The 17,366-nt window shown below is 51.7% G+C and overlaps 1 protein-coding gene across 1 annotated transcript in view; it reads left to right on the forward strand.

Moving 5' to 3' along the window:
* The first annotated feature begins 208 nt into the window (after positions 1-208).
* Positions 209-17,366, forward strand: part of LOC104037330 (protein CEPU-1) — a 365,392-nt gene continuing 348,234 nt past the window's right edge. The window contains exon 1 of the mRNA XM_075723131.1: positions 209-284. Within this exon, the coding sequence (XP_075579246.1) occupies positions 209-284 (76 nt within the window). The remainder of the gene's footprint in view (positions 285-17,366) is intronic.

The raw sequence follows: 17,366 nt of genomic DNA on the forward strand, positions 1-17,366 counted from the left end.
TTTTTTTTTATTTTTCGGGGTTTTTCCCTCCCCCACCCTGCAGTGCATTTTATTTTAATCCCCCCCCACCCCCTTCCTCCCCCCCCCCCCCCCCTTCCCCTCCCCATCCCTTCCTGCGCTTTGCTCTGGGAAACGCTGGATTTTAAACCTCTCCCCGCCAGGCAGTGAGCGGGGAAGGAGGGGAGGGAAACGCAGCCCGCGGTGAAACATGGCCCAGGCGAAAATGCACCAGCCCGTCTCTTGGGTGATCTTCGCCGGGATGGCCGCTCTCCTCCTCTCCCAAGGTAGGGCCGGGCGGGGATGCTGCGGGGATGCAGCCCGCGGCGGGCGGAGGGTGCTCGGCCCCACGGCAGCACCCTCCGGGGAGAGGGGCTGGCAAGCGAGGACCCCCCCCCCGCCCCAAGAGCGGGGGTAGAGCTGGGAGAGGGTCCCCAGCCCGCTGCTAAGTTGCGGGGGGTGCGGATGCGGGGACGGGCACGGCGGCATCTCCCAATTCGTGCTCCCTGCACCGGGCTGTGGGCGAACTTCTCCCATGGCGCAGCACCCCCCGTGCTGATGTTTTTTTTTTTTTTTTTTGGGGGGGGGTGTGTGGGGGAGCTGGCACCGAACGATTCTGCCATCTCAACTTAGTTCCCGCAGGAGCAATGCATCCAACAGGCTTTGGGGGGGGTGGGGTGGTCGGGGTGCTGCTCCCCCTTTTTGCATGGCCGGACCCGTTTGCAAGGTCGTCCCAAAAACTCGGTGCAGCCCCGGTTCCCCGCCGGGCTGGGGAGTTGGGAAGTCCTTGTCCAGCCTGTCCCAGGTGAGAACGGCTTCCTCATCCTCCCGGGGGATGGTGCTTGGGGGGGGCTTTGCAAAAAAAAAAAAAAAAAAGGAGGGGGGGGAGAAGGGGGGGAAAGGAGGAGGCAGGAGCCAGCCCCATCTGGCTGGGAGCGCCGAGCCTGTCAGCTTGCGTTAGTCTCCTCGCAGCCATCTGGAGGGGCTGTGGGAGTGGGGTTACCTCCGTGGGAGGAGAGGACGGGGCCGCATCCTGCACCGGGGCCGCCTGCTGAGCTCGGCCGGGCTGGGAAAGGGAGATGCTCCCGGGGGCTGCATTGCACCGTGCCCGGGGTGCGCCCAGCCCCGTCGCGGGTGGTACCCGGGGCTTGGCGGGGGCACGGATGCACCCCCCGGGGGGGATGGATGCACCCCCCTTCTGCATGGGGAAAGGGCGAGCAGCCGGGGGCAGCTACCGCTGCGCTGCCCCGCTGCCCACCGAGGGCTGGGGACAGGGTTTGGGTACCTGCGTGCCCAAATCAGCCCTGCCCGGTGCCCCCCTTGAGCAGAGATGCTCTGCAGCAGGACTCCAGTGGGGTGTGAAACCCCTGCCTGCGTGGGGCAGGGGGCTGCCGGAGCCGGGCTGGGGGCTGGCGTGTGCCGGCGGAGCGGGGGGACGTGGCCAGCGACCATCTCTGCTCAAACTTCTCTCTCCTGGGCAAGGCTGGGCCCGCTTTTGCGGAGAGCCACCCCTGCCATATCGACCGGCGCGGGCTGCTTAGCATGCACATCACACGCCAAGGCATTTCTCCTCTTCGCCTTCCTCCTTCTCTCCCTCCTCAAGCTCTCGCTCTCCTTCTCCCAGGCTTGCTGCTTCCCGCTCGCGCTGCTTGGGATGCTGGCATCCCTGCACCCCGGCTCCTGGGGGGGTTTCCTGGGGATGGGAGCCCCGGCCCCCTCGCTGCTGCCTCCGCGGGGAGCCCAGGTCCGGTGGTGGAGGGCTGGGGCTCCCCCGGAGAGAGGCAAAATTGCCCTTCCCCTCCTCGATTCTCCTGCCCAGAATTTGTGCTTTTTTTTTTTTTCCTTTTATTTTTTTTCCTTTTTTTTTTTTTTTTTTTTAACGCTTGCTTTTCGCTCCTGACTTGGCTTCCTTGCAGTCTTACTCCCTGCCTCTGGTCATCTCTCATGCTTCCTCTCCCAGCTCTCATCAAAGCTTACAGAACAGAAAGTAGTTGTTGGTTTTTTTTTTTTTTCTTTTTTCTTTTTTTTTTCTTTATTAAATTCTCCTCAGCAGCAGAATGGTGGGGAGGAACGCGCTGCCTCCCCAAGCAAAAATCCCCTGCGCTCCCTGCCTTGTAGGCGTCTGCTGTGGGTGCCACAAGTCCCTGAGTCACTGCTGGGGTTGGGGGAAGCAAGGGACTGCGCTGCAGCGTGGTCCGGGGGGACCCAGGGCAGAGCCGTGGGGTGCTGGGCAAAGTGTTGGCAGCAAAAAGTTTGGGCCTTTTTTGGGCTTGGGAGGTGGTGGGTGTGCAGGGTTGTTGGAGGGAAGGAGTCCCCTGGGAGGTTTTCTTACATAATTTTATTTAAGAGTCATTAAAAAAATTTAAAAAAAACCAAACAAACCACCCAGCAAAAATAATTTTGCTTTTTAGCAAAAACTTTCTAAGAGGGTTTTGAGAAATTGGGGGTCATTCAGCCCCAAAGGTAATATACAGGTATGCATGCATTGCCAAATATCAGCAGTACGGTGCTGCTGCTTCATGAACTCCTCTGATAGTCACGGTATTTTTTTGAATTTCTAACTTTTCTCTCTCACTTGGTATACAAAAGTGGAGCTGGCTTGTGTTTGAAAATGCGAAAATTATTGTCATGCAGGAAAACTGTGTTTTGCACAAATGTACTACAAATAGCTCAAGAGATCTGTGCTGCCCTCTGCAGCAGTTTATCAATACTTCAGGTCATTTACCTATTTACAGCCAAACAAACAATAAGAAAAGTGGTTTGTGAGTATGCTTGAGAGTAAAGTGGAGCGTGAAGTGGGATAATTCGTAAGTGCTTGACCATCTGCGTTTGTGCAAACATCCATTGGTCCTCCAAGTTTTGCAGATTCGCTGTGATTTTTTTTTTTTTTTTTTTTGGAAACGTGCCCCCGAAACGGGAGCTGTCGAGCGTCGCGTTAGGAAGGAGCCCTCTGAGCGCTGAGATGTCCAGCGTTTTGTGGTTTGGTGCACGGCGATGCTGCCGTTCCCAAGGGAGCTGTTGGCTTCTGGGTGTTGGTAGTAGAGGGCAAGGCTGGGGCGCTTGCTTGGGTGCTGCATTTCCGTGGGAATGAGAAGTGGGTGCCCATTCCATCGGGAATGAGATGGGGGTGCCCATCGCATCGGCAGGCGGGAAGGGCAGAGCCGGCCAAAGGTCCAGCCCCGGCTTGGGGAAAGGAGCTGGGAAGAGGGGGAGGCTACAGAGGACTGGGATAGCCCCGGGCGTCGGGAAAGGAGCGGCTATTTGGCAACACAGCTCTCATTGTGTTTGCCCTATTTCTTCTGGATGATTTTTAAATAGTGGCAAGAATATCCACAGCCTATTTAAGGACCCGGCAGCAGTGTTTTCTCTTCCCTCTTTCTGCCTTTCCAAGTAGAGACATGGTCTCGCGTGCGCCCCGTGCCCCTGGCTCGCGCCCACCTGGATTTCTTGAGGAAGAGGAGGGCTTGTGCAAAAATCCCACCCCAGCACGTGGGAGTGGAAGAGAGAAGACAACTCTTCACTCAACCGTGCGTAAATGGATTAACCGGGCTAAAAGGTCATAGAAGATTTAGCTGGGCCTTTAGCATCAGTAAACCAAGAATTATGGGAATTTGATTTACAAATTAGCATAAAGACCTTATTCTAATAAGCATACAAGCCAAAATAGGTATGTGAAATAATAGCATATGTCAACATCGTACGCGGAGCGTTCCTCATCCGAAAGAATTACTCGCTCCGTCGATGTGGCTGGGTTGCAGATAAGTCCCAAACCAAAGCAGGGGCTGCGCTCGTGTGCGATGAAGACGCTGGATCTGGCCTGGAGATGCATCTAGGGTCGAGGGGCCAGCTGCTTCCCATCGGGAAGGGCAGGATTTGGGAGCGCGGGTCAGGGCTGTGCATCCCGGGAAGGCTTTTTCTTGGCGGAGGCGGGAGGGGAAACCTTCTTGGCAGTTCGGGCAAGAAGGTAATTGCGCTAATGAATGTGTATAAGAAAAATTACGTGTATCGACGTCTTTCTGTGAATACCTGGATTTATTGTTCCTCGGGGAAAATGTTAGATGTGGCTTCGTGGTGGTTAATAGTTACTATGCAGGTCAATAAAATGTGATATTCACCCCAACAGCAGAAAATAGCTATTTAATAGGTAATAACAGTAATAATCAATACCTACATGATTAGATAACCCAGTTATATGTAGTACATAAAAGGAGGAGAATGCGCTCTGCTTCTCTAATGGCCTGATTTGGAGCATTGCGGAACATCTGTCATTCTTGTTGATTTTAACCGAAGCTGTAAGCAGGTATCCGGCACCTCTGGAAATCAGGCCACCGCATGGGATTAATTGGCATGTTTTTTAAGACTCAGCAGAGTAAACAGGAACCCAAGCAGACCTTTGCCATTGGAAAGATGCTTTTGAAAGCAGGCTGCATTGCGCAAAAATGTGGGATGGCACCTAAAATGCTGGGTTGGCGCTTGGGATCTCGGTTTGGTCGGTGGCTTTGCTGCGGGCACCCTGCGCAGCGTTGCACGGGGGGTTGTTCACGCGTGGGGTATCGCTGCTTCCCTGGGAGCATCCCTCCACTGATCTGGTCATGCAGTGGTGGGCAGGCAGAATATAAAACCGTAGAATCCTTTAGGTTGGCAAGACCTTTAAGGTCTAAAGGTCTTTAAGGTCTAAAGGTCTAAAGACCTTTAAGATCATCCAGTCCAACCAGTAACCTCACACTACCAAGTCCACCACTAAACCAGTTAAGGGCAGAGTAGCAATTTCATGTTTCCTGCCTTGGTGGCTGCATTATTTTTAATGAAAGTAAAAACTAGGAATCATTAAGATTGGAAAGGACCTCTAAGATCATCAGTCCAACCATCAACCCAACACCCCCATGCCCACTAAACCATGTCCCCAAGTGCCACCTCTGCCCGTTTTTTGAACGCTTCCAGAGATGGGGACTCATAGCGAGGAGTAAACTCGTTGTGGCTGCTCTGTGCTGTGTATGTGGAGAGATCTCCACCAAAAGAGTTGTCATTCATCGTGAGATACCTTATGGTATGGTGTGACGGGGAGCACGTGCCAGAGTTGGTTCATGCTGTAGCTACAATAGCTTTAGGAGCCCCAGTTGTGGAATAGAGATGTGCAAGGTCCCATATGTGCTGCCAGATGTTTCAGGACATGCAGTTACTGCTCTTAAAATGCAGGCATGAAGGCGGCGGCCGTGGTTATCTGCAGTGGGATACATGAGGAGGCAATGAGGCAGATCTGGGCTGCGCGGCCAAGGAGGTATGGGACTGGTCAGCTGTCCCCACATTTGGGATGGGACCGACTGACCAGTCAAGGGGAGCTGAATGTGAGTTTGACAAGCAGAGATGATCAGGTGGTAGGTGTCAGCTTGGGAAAAAACCTTCTCTGGTAAAACTAAATCTTAAACTAAATCTGGTAAAACTAGATCTTAAAGGTCTTTTCGAACCTAAACAAATCTATGATTCTATTCTATGATTCTAAACTTCTGAAGCATCATAGGGACCATCCCGATTTACAGGACTTGGTGGTAGTGGATGCTCTGGAGGCTGCAACCAGTTTTAGGATATCCTAGTGCTTAGCAAAAACTACTTTTTCTTTATCCATGTAGGCATACTGACCAACATGGTAACCCTGGCTTCTGGTTTTTCTGTCTTCTTGTGCCAACCCTGACTTGTGCATGAGATGAGTGCATTCAATATTGGAAGCGTCTGCTTCATGTGTGTTTTTTCTTGCTGCTTTCACTTAAAAATATCCATATTTGTGATTCCTCCCCCCCCCCCCCCCCCCCCATTTTATTTTTTCCCTATGGGGAAAAAATTGATCAGTTGACAGATCTAGGTCAAGTTAGCAAGCAGGGCTTGCTGTTCTCTATGATAAGCCAGGGTGGAGGTGGAGGGGGAGAGCTCACCAGCTTGCTTCCCAGGCAACTCGCAGTCAGACAGCGGAGGTGGGCTCCAGCCTTCCTCCGCAGCCTGCGAAGCACCACGTGGGGAGTATCTTTCTGGCCATGGGGATCAGACGAAAAAAACCTGTTTTGCATCTGTCTTTCCTTCCCAAACTTCAGTAGTGGCAGGAAAGGGGAAAAATTTTCTTTGCTTGTTGCCCAATTGAAGGAATGCCTCACTAGAGCAAAGCTTTAAAGAGGGTAAATATGATTTTTAGGGGTTTTTTTAGTGTTACTGATAGTGCTCCTTTTGCGCAGTGGCAAATCTCCCACTAGACTCAGTGGGACCCAAACATGATCCATCTCAGATGTTCACGGAAAAGGCTTGCAGCTGCCTTGGAGTTGAGCTCTTGGTTTCAAATAAGGGCCAAAATGAGCAAGGTGCCAGATTTTGGGATTCTGTAGTGGAAATCCAAGCCATACTGCTGTCTCCTATCTTCAGCCAGCATCCTGCATCTCCATACATGGGTCTTTCCATGCCTTTAGCAGCTTTTATAGCCAAAAAACAAAAATTGCAAAGGATGAGCTCTTTGTCACTGCATCCCAAATTCTGGCACCCAAATTCTGGGGGCCTGCAGCCCTTTTGTGGGTGCTGGTGCATCCTCCAGGCATTGCACACCCCGTGCTCCCAGCACGTTTGGAGCCGAGGCTGCCAGCCTGGAGGAGCTACCTCCCTCCCTCCTCCTTTCCGAAGCACGCACCTTGCTCTGGGTTAATAATAAATCACAGGTGCTGCCTTCGCCGTGCTCTGTTATCTCCCGCCAAGAAGGATATCATGGATTTTTGATGCGCTTACAGTTAATATGTCCAATGCTGAAAGCTGTTGTAAATTAATTGACCCCTTGACCCCCTTGTCCCATTGACTGTTCCCACTAAAGACAGCGTTCGGTTCTTGGTATCCTCCCCCCCCGCTTTCCCTTCCTCTGACTCCTCCACCTCCCGCATGCTTCGCTTACTAATCAGGGGGAGCCGAAAAAGGCCCTCTGAGCAGGGCTTCATGCAGCCGAGGAGCCGCGGCTCCGAAGTGCTTTGTAGCAACCATGTGGGGAAGCCAGGAGCCCGGGGATCCAACGTGCATAAATTACCGGTGCCTGGAGTATTTCCTTTAAAGCACCGGGGAGGCGGTGATGGAAGCTGTCTTGGCATCCTCCGCCTTCCCACGGGGACAGGGCGATGTAGCTGCTGCCCGGCTAAAAAGTCACGGTGCAGCACTGAGGACCTTCTGGAGGTGGGGGGACCCCAGCATCCGTGGGGTGCAAGGGTGCCCAGCGCCTCGCCTGAGGGCACCTCTCTCCACCTAGTGAGCTACGCCTCGTGCCAAGCGCTTCTTTTTGGAGCCGCGGTGGGTCTGGCTTGCAGGGAGGATGGGAGCGGGTGCTCGGCAGGGCTTTGGTGGGAAGGAGCGGAAGATGTCGTGAGCCTGGAGGTCCTGGACTGGGACGTGGCTCCCGAGTTCACGTCCTTCGCTCGTCCTGCAGCCATTTGGCCTCGTTGCGTGCTCCTTCCCCTTCCTCGCTTGGCCACGCGCTCCGTAAGGATACCGGCCCTCTTCCCCCTCTTGTTCCTGTTCTAGCTAACCTGGGTTCGCCTTGAAAATGGGGTCTCTTCCTCCGCTGTGTAATTGTACATCACCGAGTGCGGGGAAACCCTGATTTAGCTTGGAAAGGAGCCTGCGATACTCGCGTGGCTGGTTCGCATCCTCCCGTGACTCGCGCTGGGAGACAGCAGCTGCTAAGAAGTAGGAAATGCCATAGGAAATGGTCTAATATTAGAAATGAAGCAGAGTGGGGTTTTTTTTTTTTTTAATTTATTCCAAAGCGGAATAAAATAGAACAATCGCAAATTCCCAATGAAATTAAATTCTGGGAAAAATAGGGATTGATTTTGAAGTAGTTTTGTTCTGATTCGGAGCTTGTAGAAGCTTTATGTACAAAGTAGTGAAGTGATTTCAAACAAACAAAAAAAAAAGAGATCCGAAGGCTGCGTTCCAGTGGTATCAAAAGAGCCTAGAGTCTCGAGCCTTGTTACTTTTTTTTTTTATTGTTATTTCTTCAAAACAGATTCTCTGCTAATGTTTTGATTTTGCCAGAAACGGCATTCTTCATTTAAAGAACTGGTTTGAAAGCCAAATCTGACCCGCCTCATTGGAAGCATGACAAGCACTTGAAGCGAAGCAAGGTTCATTAATACTGTAATATTATCTTGTCCTTTAAGTGCTTTTGGTGGGTTTTTTTTTCCTCCTTTTGTAGGAGTTATCTGGTGGATTAGCACTAAGTTCCTGGGTTGGTTTGGTTGTTTTCTAGCTTTATTCCCTTTCTGCGGGACAGATGGTATTTATAGATCAGAGGGTGCTTGTGTTGGACTTTTTTTTTTTTTTTTTTTTTTTTTTTTTGGTGTATGAAGTCAGTCCCCAAAGCCAGCACCGGGGTTTTTGATAGCGGGCCAAGGAGAAGGAGAGTGGCAGGGCTGGTTGGCAAGAGGTGAATTTGGATTTAGTGTGAGTGACATCTCTCTTAATGAAGCCCTTTCTGGAACAAGGCTGGCGGGGAGCGGGATCCATTAGAGGCCGGGGCAGCGGCGAAGCCAAAGCCGCCTTGTCATTGACGACAACATTTAAAAATTTGTATTATTTATTGTTTACCTTTCGTGCCGCTTTTCTGCACGTCAGCGCTTCCCACTGTATGTTTTGGGCTTCAAAACCTGACATCCCGTTAGCAGGCAGCTCCAAAGCCCCCAAATAATGCATAAACTATGATTATTCCTTCTGATCCAGTTGTGTTTATGTAAATGGCTGGAAAAGCGGTTTTCAGCTTATTTCAGAAGCTTAAGGGATTCATACCAAGCCTATTATTGAAAAATCAGAAAGTGAAAAGCAACTTCTGAGACAAGGAATTAGCAACTCAATGGCAGCGTGCGTACCGCTGGCTGTACGGGGATCACAGACGGGAATTCCCCCAGGGATTCAAAAAATCAAACCTGTGGCAACAGGTCGTCGGGTTTTGCGGGGCGAGGGGACTCGAATTAAAGTCTGCAGTTAATCCAGAGGGGCGAGGGTCCAGGGCGGGAGGCTGGAGAGGGAGCCGGGGCGCACGCCGTGAGCGGTGCTGGTGCTCAGGGATTTTGGCTGATGGTGCGCAAGGAGCATCGCTGGCTGCAAAAGCCACCGGCCGCTTGGCCCAGGAGCCGGGCTCTGCATCCCGTGGGTGCGTGGCCAGGAGGGGCTGGCGGTGCTCGGGGGCACCTTCGCGTCCCCACGCCTGGCCCCGCCGTGTGCAAGCCTTTTCCCTCTGTCCCAGGAGAGGTGGGAACAGACGCAAATCCTCTTTGGGGCTCCGGCCCCTTCCAGCCAGCCCCGCAGCATCTCATCCCTCCTCATCCCTGCTGCTGCTTTCTTTTTTTTTTTTTTTTTTTTCCTCCTGGTTCGGTCCCTTTCCCCCTTCCTTATGTTAATTTCCCACCTGAGCACCAAGTACTTTATAAATAGCAAATCTGAAATGAATTTCCTAGCAGCAATCATTATCTCCCTCGACAGCCATTAAACATTCACACAAGCAGAGCAAAATGACAAAGGGGATTGATTTTTACAGTGTGTTGGGGGGAGGGAGGAGAAAGGAAATATGTTGACAAGGCTTTTTTTTCTTTTTTTTCCCCCCCTCCTCTCCACTCTCCCCTCCCTTCCAGATCCTCTGTCTTGAGGAATTTAAAATCACCCAGCAACTCCTGTTTGAGAGCAGGTTGGAAGGGGGTAGGAGAGAGCAAAGTTGGAAATAAATAAAAATAAATTAAAAAAAAAAACCAAACCAAACCAGCCCTATTCCCTTCTTCTTCAGCCCCTGCAAACCTCGCTCCGATCTGACGGCTGCGTGCGACTGGTAAACATGAAGTTAGTTACGCGGCCCCTGCTGTTGAGATGAATATGTCAGAGTTAATGCCTCTGAAGATGGAGGGGTGGGCTGGAGGGGGTGGGGGGGCCCAATCTCCGCAGCCTTCTCAGCAGAATAAATGTGTTGATGCAATAGTTGGGAGCCGGCGAGCCGCTGCCGTATGAGGCACTGTAGCTGAAAATTTAACTTTGATTTCAATTTTCATATTTGTCAGCAATAATTAGATTCAAGAAATGTTTTTGCCGCTGTTCTAAAATACTAATAAGTAGGAGCCTTTGTAGTATGGCTAATGGAGTCTTTTTTTTCCTAGTGGGCTAGAAAAATTCCATTAAAGGGGAAAGTCATACTATATTACCGTGCTTCAACATGCATTGACTTTGCTGCCACAGGAATATCTGCGCGGGGAGACAGCGGTCCTTGCTTCGAGCTGCGGGGATGGTGTTCCGGGGTCCTGATCTGCTGGGGCTCCCAGGGGAGGGCTGGAGAGGACCCCCCACGCCTGCCCGGGGGGGATGTGATGCTCTTTGGGGTGGCCGGAGGCTTTCGAAGCGCTCGTGAGATGATATTGCAGTGGCGGGCTGGCTCTGGTCCAGCCCGCTCGCTTGGGCTGTTGCTTTCGGTATCGCAAATTCCTGTGGGATTTAAAGCCTTGGATCAGTCAGGGGGTCTCCCCTTGCCGGCTCCGCCAAAGGCAGAAAGCCCCTTCTCCCCCTCCCCACCCTGCTGCGTGGATTTCCCTCACGGCATGTGCCAGGTTTTATCCCGGAGCAACGCCAGAAAGGAAAGGGATATTAAATTTGCTGGCGATACGCACAGCAAATGGGGGAAGCTCTAAGTTGTGTCATTCTCAAGTTACTTCAGCCTATTAAGCAAACAAAAGCACTTGTGGAGTGAGAAATGGAAATGGCCAACGCGGCCCGATTAATCCTGGATGTACGATTCCGTTAATAAGCCAGCTTTTAATAGGTGGCTCTTTCCAGGAGCTGCTGGGACTAAGAATTGATGTATTCACTGTAATTGTATTGCAACTAATAGGATATGAAGAAAATTGTATGGAGAACCTGTTCCTTTGCCACCGTTTTCCAATCAGTTGAAATAATGCTTCCCTCTGGAAGAGCCCAGCAAGGTAATGATACTTAAATCTAAATAGAAACAGGAATATTTTTAATTTCGGTGGAGGTGGTTTTTGGCTTGTGCTTTTGCTTCCTCGCAGAGCAGGCAGAAGCCGAAACAGCGGTTTGAGATGTGCCGGAGCAAACAGGGATCCCAATCCCAATGGAAACGCCCCATGGCTGGATATTGGCTGTCCCAGCCGGGGCGATGGGGTGCGGCTGCCGATGCAGGGAGCGGTACCGGGTGTCTGGGAGACGCCAGGCTCCCTCTTGAGAGCTAAGGGGGGGTTTCTGGGTGCCCAGGCACAGGGCTGCCCCTCTGGCACCTCACCCGGAGCCTTTTGTCCCCTTCGTTGGCAGCGAGAGGGGCCTTCACCCACTGCAGCCCATGCGATTCCCTGGGAGAGCTCGTTAATGAGCCCGAGGTCCTCGCTCCATTCATCCCCTGCATTTATTCAGACCTGGGATCCCAGGGCTCCGATGCTTTGCCCATACTCTCTTTGCAATGAACTCCTGTTTTCGTACCCCCGCAAAAACTCCCCTCCTGCCTCGTGGAGCAAATGTACCCTTGTGGCTGCGGCTCTGGGTCCCCGCGGTGTTCAGAGAGGGATTTGGGCTTTTATCGGTGAGCATCTCTCCAAGGGCTCTGGCAAGAGCAGCGCAGCTGCCGGGTGCGCGGCAATGCCGTCGGTACGGCGCTGCAAATCCCAGGCAGGCTGGATGGATCAGGATGTCCGAGGTGATGCACAAGCAGTGCCCCGGGATGCAGATCTCCGTAATACCAACGCAATTGTGGAGTAACGCACATTAAAGCAAAGGAAACATTAACTGTAAGAGCTGACTGATTTAAAATCCAGGCGGCCCCCGATTATTGCAGCCGTTGCTTTGCTAATGGGCTGGGGAATTTGGAGAAGTTTGCAGCCACTTTTTGTCTGTTCATCACCACTGGCTGCGGTTTGGGGTTGTTTGTTTTTCACTCCTCCTCCCTATTTGTATGCATGCTCTGACCCTTCTTTGGTAGCAGGCTAGAGAGTAAATATAAAGGGGAGGAAAAAAAAAGGGGGGGGGGGGGGGGGGGGGGGGGGGGGAAGAAAAAAAGCCAAGGCACAGTTCAGCTCAAATCCCCGAGGAAACAGATGCGATTGCCTTACAGAAATGGCTCCAATAAGGCCAGAAAGGAATATTGCTTTTATAGCTTTTGGGATATAAAACATTTAGAAAATGTGACTGACTGGCAGGGCCTAATTTATCATTTACCCGTTTCTCTCTTTCTCTCCCTCTCCATCCTCGTATCCACCTAAACGCAGAAGCGTGCTCGGACGGGCTCGTTCCCACTTCTTTGCTTTCTGTCTCTCTCCTGTGCGTGCAAACCCGAATTTCCTTGCACGCCGAGCTGTGTGCGTGCACACGCAGGCACGTGTTCCCCTGCGCTCCTGACTCCTTGTCCCTCCGCCTGTGTCATGGATTTATCATCATTCTGCTAAGCACTCGAACTCCTGTGGCTATTTATAATTAATGCTCAGAAACCTGCCAATCCATTTAATGACACTAGGAGGTCATGGCCTCCCTTATAGCTTCCCATTAATCATCATTAGAACAGTTCTGGGTTTTTTACATTCTTTTTAAATGTTAATTCACCTCTATAATGCTCCTTTCAGCTTTGACTGTAAAGGGAGACTCTGTAGTGACTCCAGACTGTCTTGCAAGTGTGTGCAGGTGAAAGGCGCAGTGGGACAATTGCACTTGATAAAGTCTCTTTGGATGTCTCCTACTGGAATGAATTACGCTGGCAAACTCTGCGAGATGGGATTTCTTCACTGCCCTCTGCTGCCTGCTCCTCGCAGCGATGCTGGCACGGCTCCCTCCCTCCTGGCTCCGTCTCTCGGGTACCACCAAGCCCCTCGTGATTGCTCCTTACCTGCAGAGACCCCTGTGCCGCTGGGAACCGTGCGGCAAGCCGTTCCCGGAGGGGAAAAAGCTCATCGATGCTGGTGCAGGGCTCGAGAGGGCCGTGTGTGCCCTGCTGGGTTGCGCTCGGGCACGTGTTTGCTGGGCAAACTTGCTTTGGCATAAGGTGGGCTCACGCATAGCTTGGTTTTACGAGGCTGTGGTTGTTGCATCCCCTTGATGTCTTGGTTTGGGTAGAGCATCAAGCTCATCCCTCGGGAAGGTTAACAAAAATCCTAGTTCCCGGAGAGCAGGGCTGCTCGTGGTGGCGAGTCCATCTCCTCCTTCCTTCTTGCTGCCCTGGAAGCAGGAAACCCCGAGCCCTTTCCCTGTGTCCCAGAGCACCCGCTGTCATCGTCACGGCCCCTGGGAGCCGATGTGACGGCACAGCAGAGGGGGCTTAGCAGAGATGTCAGGCGGCAGCTTGGCGGAAGGAAAGCTCCGGGTGCAATCTGGTAGCTTTTGGCAAGCAACAGTTCTTAAATAGCCCTCTCTTGGCTTGCTGTCGGAAGTAATCGTCCCCTGTCTGAAGTCAATCCGTGCTCGCCATTAGCAGGAGCGGGTCCGAAGCGGTGCGTGTCCGATCTGGATTCCGGTTTTGATCCTTTCGGGAGGGGTCCCCGGTGCGGCGGCGCATGGCTTTGCAGCGTTGGTTTGCTGCAATGCATGGAGCCGCGTGAGCTGCTTCTCTGACGGAGCTCCTGGAGACTTTTCCTAGCCCTGGGTAATAAACCTGCAAAGCTGCTCATGACTCTTGCTTCATGATCACCCATTGCTCAGCAGGATGGGGTGAGGCAGCCCCGACATCCAGCGCCTTCGGTGGGAGGCAGCCGCACGTAGGCTTGGGGTGGGCGAAGGTTCGTGCTGGCCTCTCTTTTCAGGTGAAACAGGATCACTCCTGCTCCTTTGGGGAGTTCTGGTCTTGGTGAGAGCCCAGCCCAGCCCCGCTTCTCTGAGTAAATACGCCAGCAGCATTTGGCTTAATGAACTGTGGCTTTTAATAAATGGCTCTTATCTTGCTGAAGTGCTGCTAAATTGTCAGGATTTAAAATTAGCCTAATAGATTTGCGGGCGATGTTTTATTCACTGGTTAGTTGGAAAGAGACAGAGAGAGAGGGAGAGACGGCTCCACCCAATTCTCCCTGAATTATACAAGAGTTATTTATTTGTTTGGGCCGAAGGGGAAATGTTCTGGATTAATGTGCGATGCCTCAGCACCTGACTTAATGAGAATTTAGAGACCTATCCCAAACTGATAGTCTCCAATTAATCACTCAGTGGTCCCTCCGCTTTGCTGTCTCTGGAATATATTTTTCAAAGTGGTAGTTGGGTTGTGGTACCCACTGCTGCCTCCCTGGAGAGGGGGATGAGGATGGACTAGGGAGGCTTTTGAGTGCTGTGGTGGCTTATGGGACTATTTCTTGCAGCTTTGCTCCGTGTTGACATTGAAGTAGAGCCCGCATGTCTGTCTCTATACCATATGTATATCTGCGTGACTTGTGTTCTTGAGCACAAAGTTGAGCTGGTCCTTGCTCAGCTTCTCATACATCCCATGAACTTGTCTGAGCCGCTTTGTGCCTTTACGCCTTTTGGCAACGCAGAGCCAGTTATGATCCTGTTGACAGTTTGGAGACATATGGAGAATCAAGGCAGAACAGTGTTTTATAATAGAGTAATACGGGATCTGGTTGGGATGAAAGATGCCAGGGAAATGTCAATCACTATCATTATCCTAACAAACTGCTGTACCTGCAGAGATGATAATAATATTTAGCAATTATATAGCACCTAACAAGCTCAAACAGCAGCTAATTAAATCTCCCAAGACTTCCTTTGGGTGGGTGTTTTATTAAGAGTGTGGACCTGCTCCTGCCCAGAGTGTTTTGTGTGAAGTTAAATGCGCTTCTCCCCCATTTCACAGGTAGGGAAAGGCAGCAATCCTGCTGAAAATCCTCAGTTAAGGGCGAGCCTGAGCTCGGGAGCAGGCTTGCAGCGGGTGATCTTGGCACTGCACGGTGCTGCTGGCTCCGTTTGCAAGAGCCTTGCGTGGCCTTGACCAAATGACCCAGATGGCCAAAGGTGCTCAGATGCCGAACGCCTTGATGTGCTCGCTGCTTGCCCTTTCTGAAATTGGGGTGAGTTTGGGTGTTGGGCAGCCAAGCGAGGACCCCACCAGCATCCCTTGGAGAAGCAGAGGTGGTGGTACGGATGGTTTGCAGTGCTGGCTGGCCAGTGGTGTGTTTTCTCCCTTGTCCTTCTGGCTTGTTGGGCTGCTGCTGTTTGCCCCCTGGTTCATCATTCCCCTGCCCAACCTGCATCCCTCTCATCTGAGCTGCATCCCGAGAAAGCTTTTTGGAAGGTGATATTTCTCAACCAACATCCCAGGTTTGGCCAGGGCATCCGAGATCACAGCGACTGAAAGCAACACTTTCAACTTCTCCCCATTTGTGGTGTTCTCACCTTGCCCTTTCTGGAAAGCAGCAGGTGAAACAATATGTGGCTGCTTGGATCCAGCCGGGATCCTCGACCCTTGCCCAGCAGTGAGCTACTCCAGCCCGGTGAGGCAGCGGTCTCCCAGTGACTTTGTGAAGGTCAGCGTTCGTGTCTGAAGTGGGGCTGGTAGTAGCAATGCATGATGCACAGTGTCAGCCATAAAGGAAATATTGTATATAAAAGATAAGTTTTTTTTTTTTTTTTCCTTTCTTGTGGCTGAGGAACAAGGCGCCGGGTTCATTTAGCATTCATAAAGTCTTGCTTTGGAAACGCCTTTAAGTACTGCTGAGGGAGACTTGAAGGAGTGTGTTTGAGAGTCAAATGCACATCTCCTTGGGCTCTCCTTTCATCTGCTTTAAAAAACACAATTTTTTTAATCTTTTTTTCCCCCTCTGTAAAAATACTAATCTTCTCCAACAGCAGCAGACACCCAGGGTGCAGGCGCTCAGCAATTAGTTCAGTGAACACAATAAACGCGGAGCAGAGGGAAGGGGAGACTCAGCCAAGTACCGGGAGGACGGTGAAATGCAGCCTGCTAATTAGGAGGCAGCACAGCACGGCGCGGGGGCACGGCACCTGCTTAATTCAGGTGCAAAGCCCCTAAGTCACAATGCATGTCATCTCCCCGGGTGGCAATGCGCTCGCCGGGGTGCCCAGGTCCTCAGGGATGCTGGGTTGACCTTCGGCAGAGAGGAGCACCTAGGAGGGAATTTGGGTCTTGGTCTGGATCTGAAACTAAGTGGCGAAAGAGCCCAGGGAGGATGAGGTGGGGATGAAGCACACAGTTTGGCTAGATATGCAACCTACCAAGCGTATTCCCAACTCCAAGCTGACCACGAGTCTGTCGGGAGAAACACATGGAGCGTGTGGCTCGAGTCCTCTCTGGACTCTTGGCCCATGTGGGGAGAGGCGTGGCCATCCTCCAGAGGCTGGGCTTTCCCAGCAGAGGGTCACCGTGTTGGACTTCATGTCCACATGGAAATTCAATGGGCAATTCCTGTTACCATCAGAGGAGCTGAGACAGAAGGAGCAAACGTGGAGAGAGAAGAAAGCAACAAGTGGTGTCGTTGTCCAGCCTTCTTCAGATTGCGAAGAGCCAGCTTGGCGAGAAGTGTCAGATGGGCAGAAGTTCGGCTCAGCCCCTTCTTTTGGCTGAAACTTTTCTCATTTTTGAAATCTCTTTCCTCTGCTCTTCACTTGAGGGAAGGGAATTTATTGCAATGAAATAGGTTGTCTGGTGGCTTTTATGAAAACAGCACATGTCACTGCCCCTGTTTCCTGAAGCCAAAGGATGTGGCTGGATTTCAAAAAGAAAAGGACTGGATGATTTCATTATTGCTAACAACTGCTCCCACTAAGATAAGGACAGTCTAATCGCATTCCCTGTGCAGAAGTACCAAGGGAACCAAAAGGGAACGTTTCCATTTGATGTTCCGCGTTGTCTTCTGTGTTTTGGTCATCTTTGGTACCGTGCAGTGCCAGAAGCAAGCTGCGAGGCTAAATGGGCTTGGCGGGGGGAGTCAAGGCAGCGATAGGTGGGGGAGTGCTGTGGTTATCAGGGCCCTGATATCCCCAATTGGAGATGCTCTGCCAGCAGCAGCCTTCGTCCAACCTGATGCATGGATGTATTTCCATTGACTGCCTGCGGTCAGGGCTTGAGCTCCACTGTCCCAGACTCCTTGAGCGAAGTCTGAACCAATGATGCATGCTCAGCACTGAGCAGAGGGGCAGTTTTTCAGCCTTTTTTTATTTGTACACCTTCCAGAAGAAGCGTGCCACCCCCTGCATGAAAAAAATCAGAGCTTGCTGCCAATAGGTTTGCTTTTCTTAATTACATTTTGCAGCCTCCCTCTGCAGATACCCCTGAGAACCGATCTGTAGCTGAAAATTACCTCCACTGTGAGCACGCTCTGTCTTGTGCTGCCAAGAGGTGATGCTGACCACAGTGCAGCCCAGGTAGAGCCAATTCG

This window comes from Pelecanus crispus, chromosome 19, assembly GCF_030463565.1.
Source record: "Pelecanus crispus isolate bPelCri1 chromosome 19, bPelCri1.pri, whole genome shotgun sequence".
Lineage (NCBI taxonomy): Eukaryota > Metazoa > Chordata > Aves > Pelecaniformes > Pelecanidae > Pelecanus > Pelecanus crispus.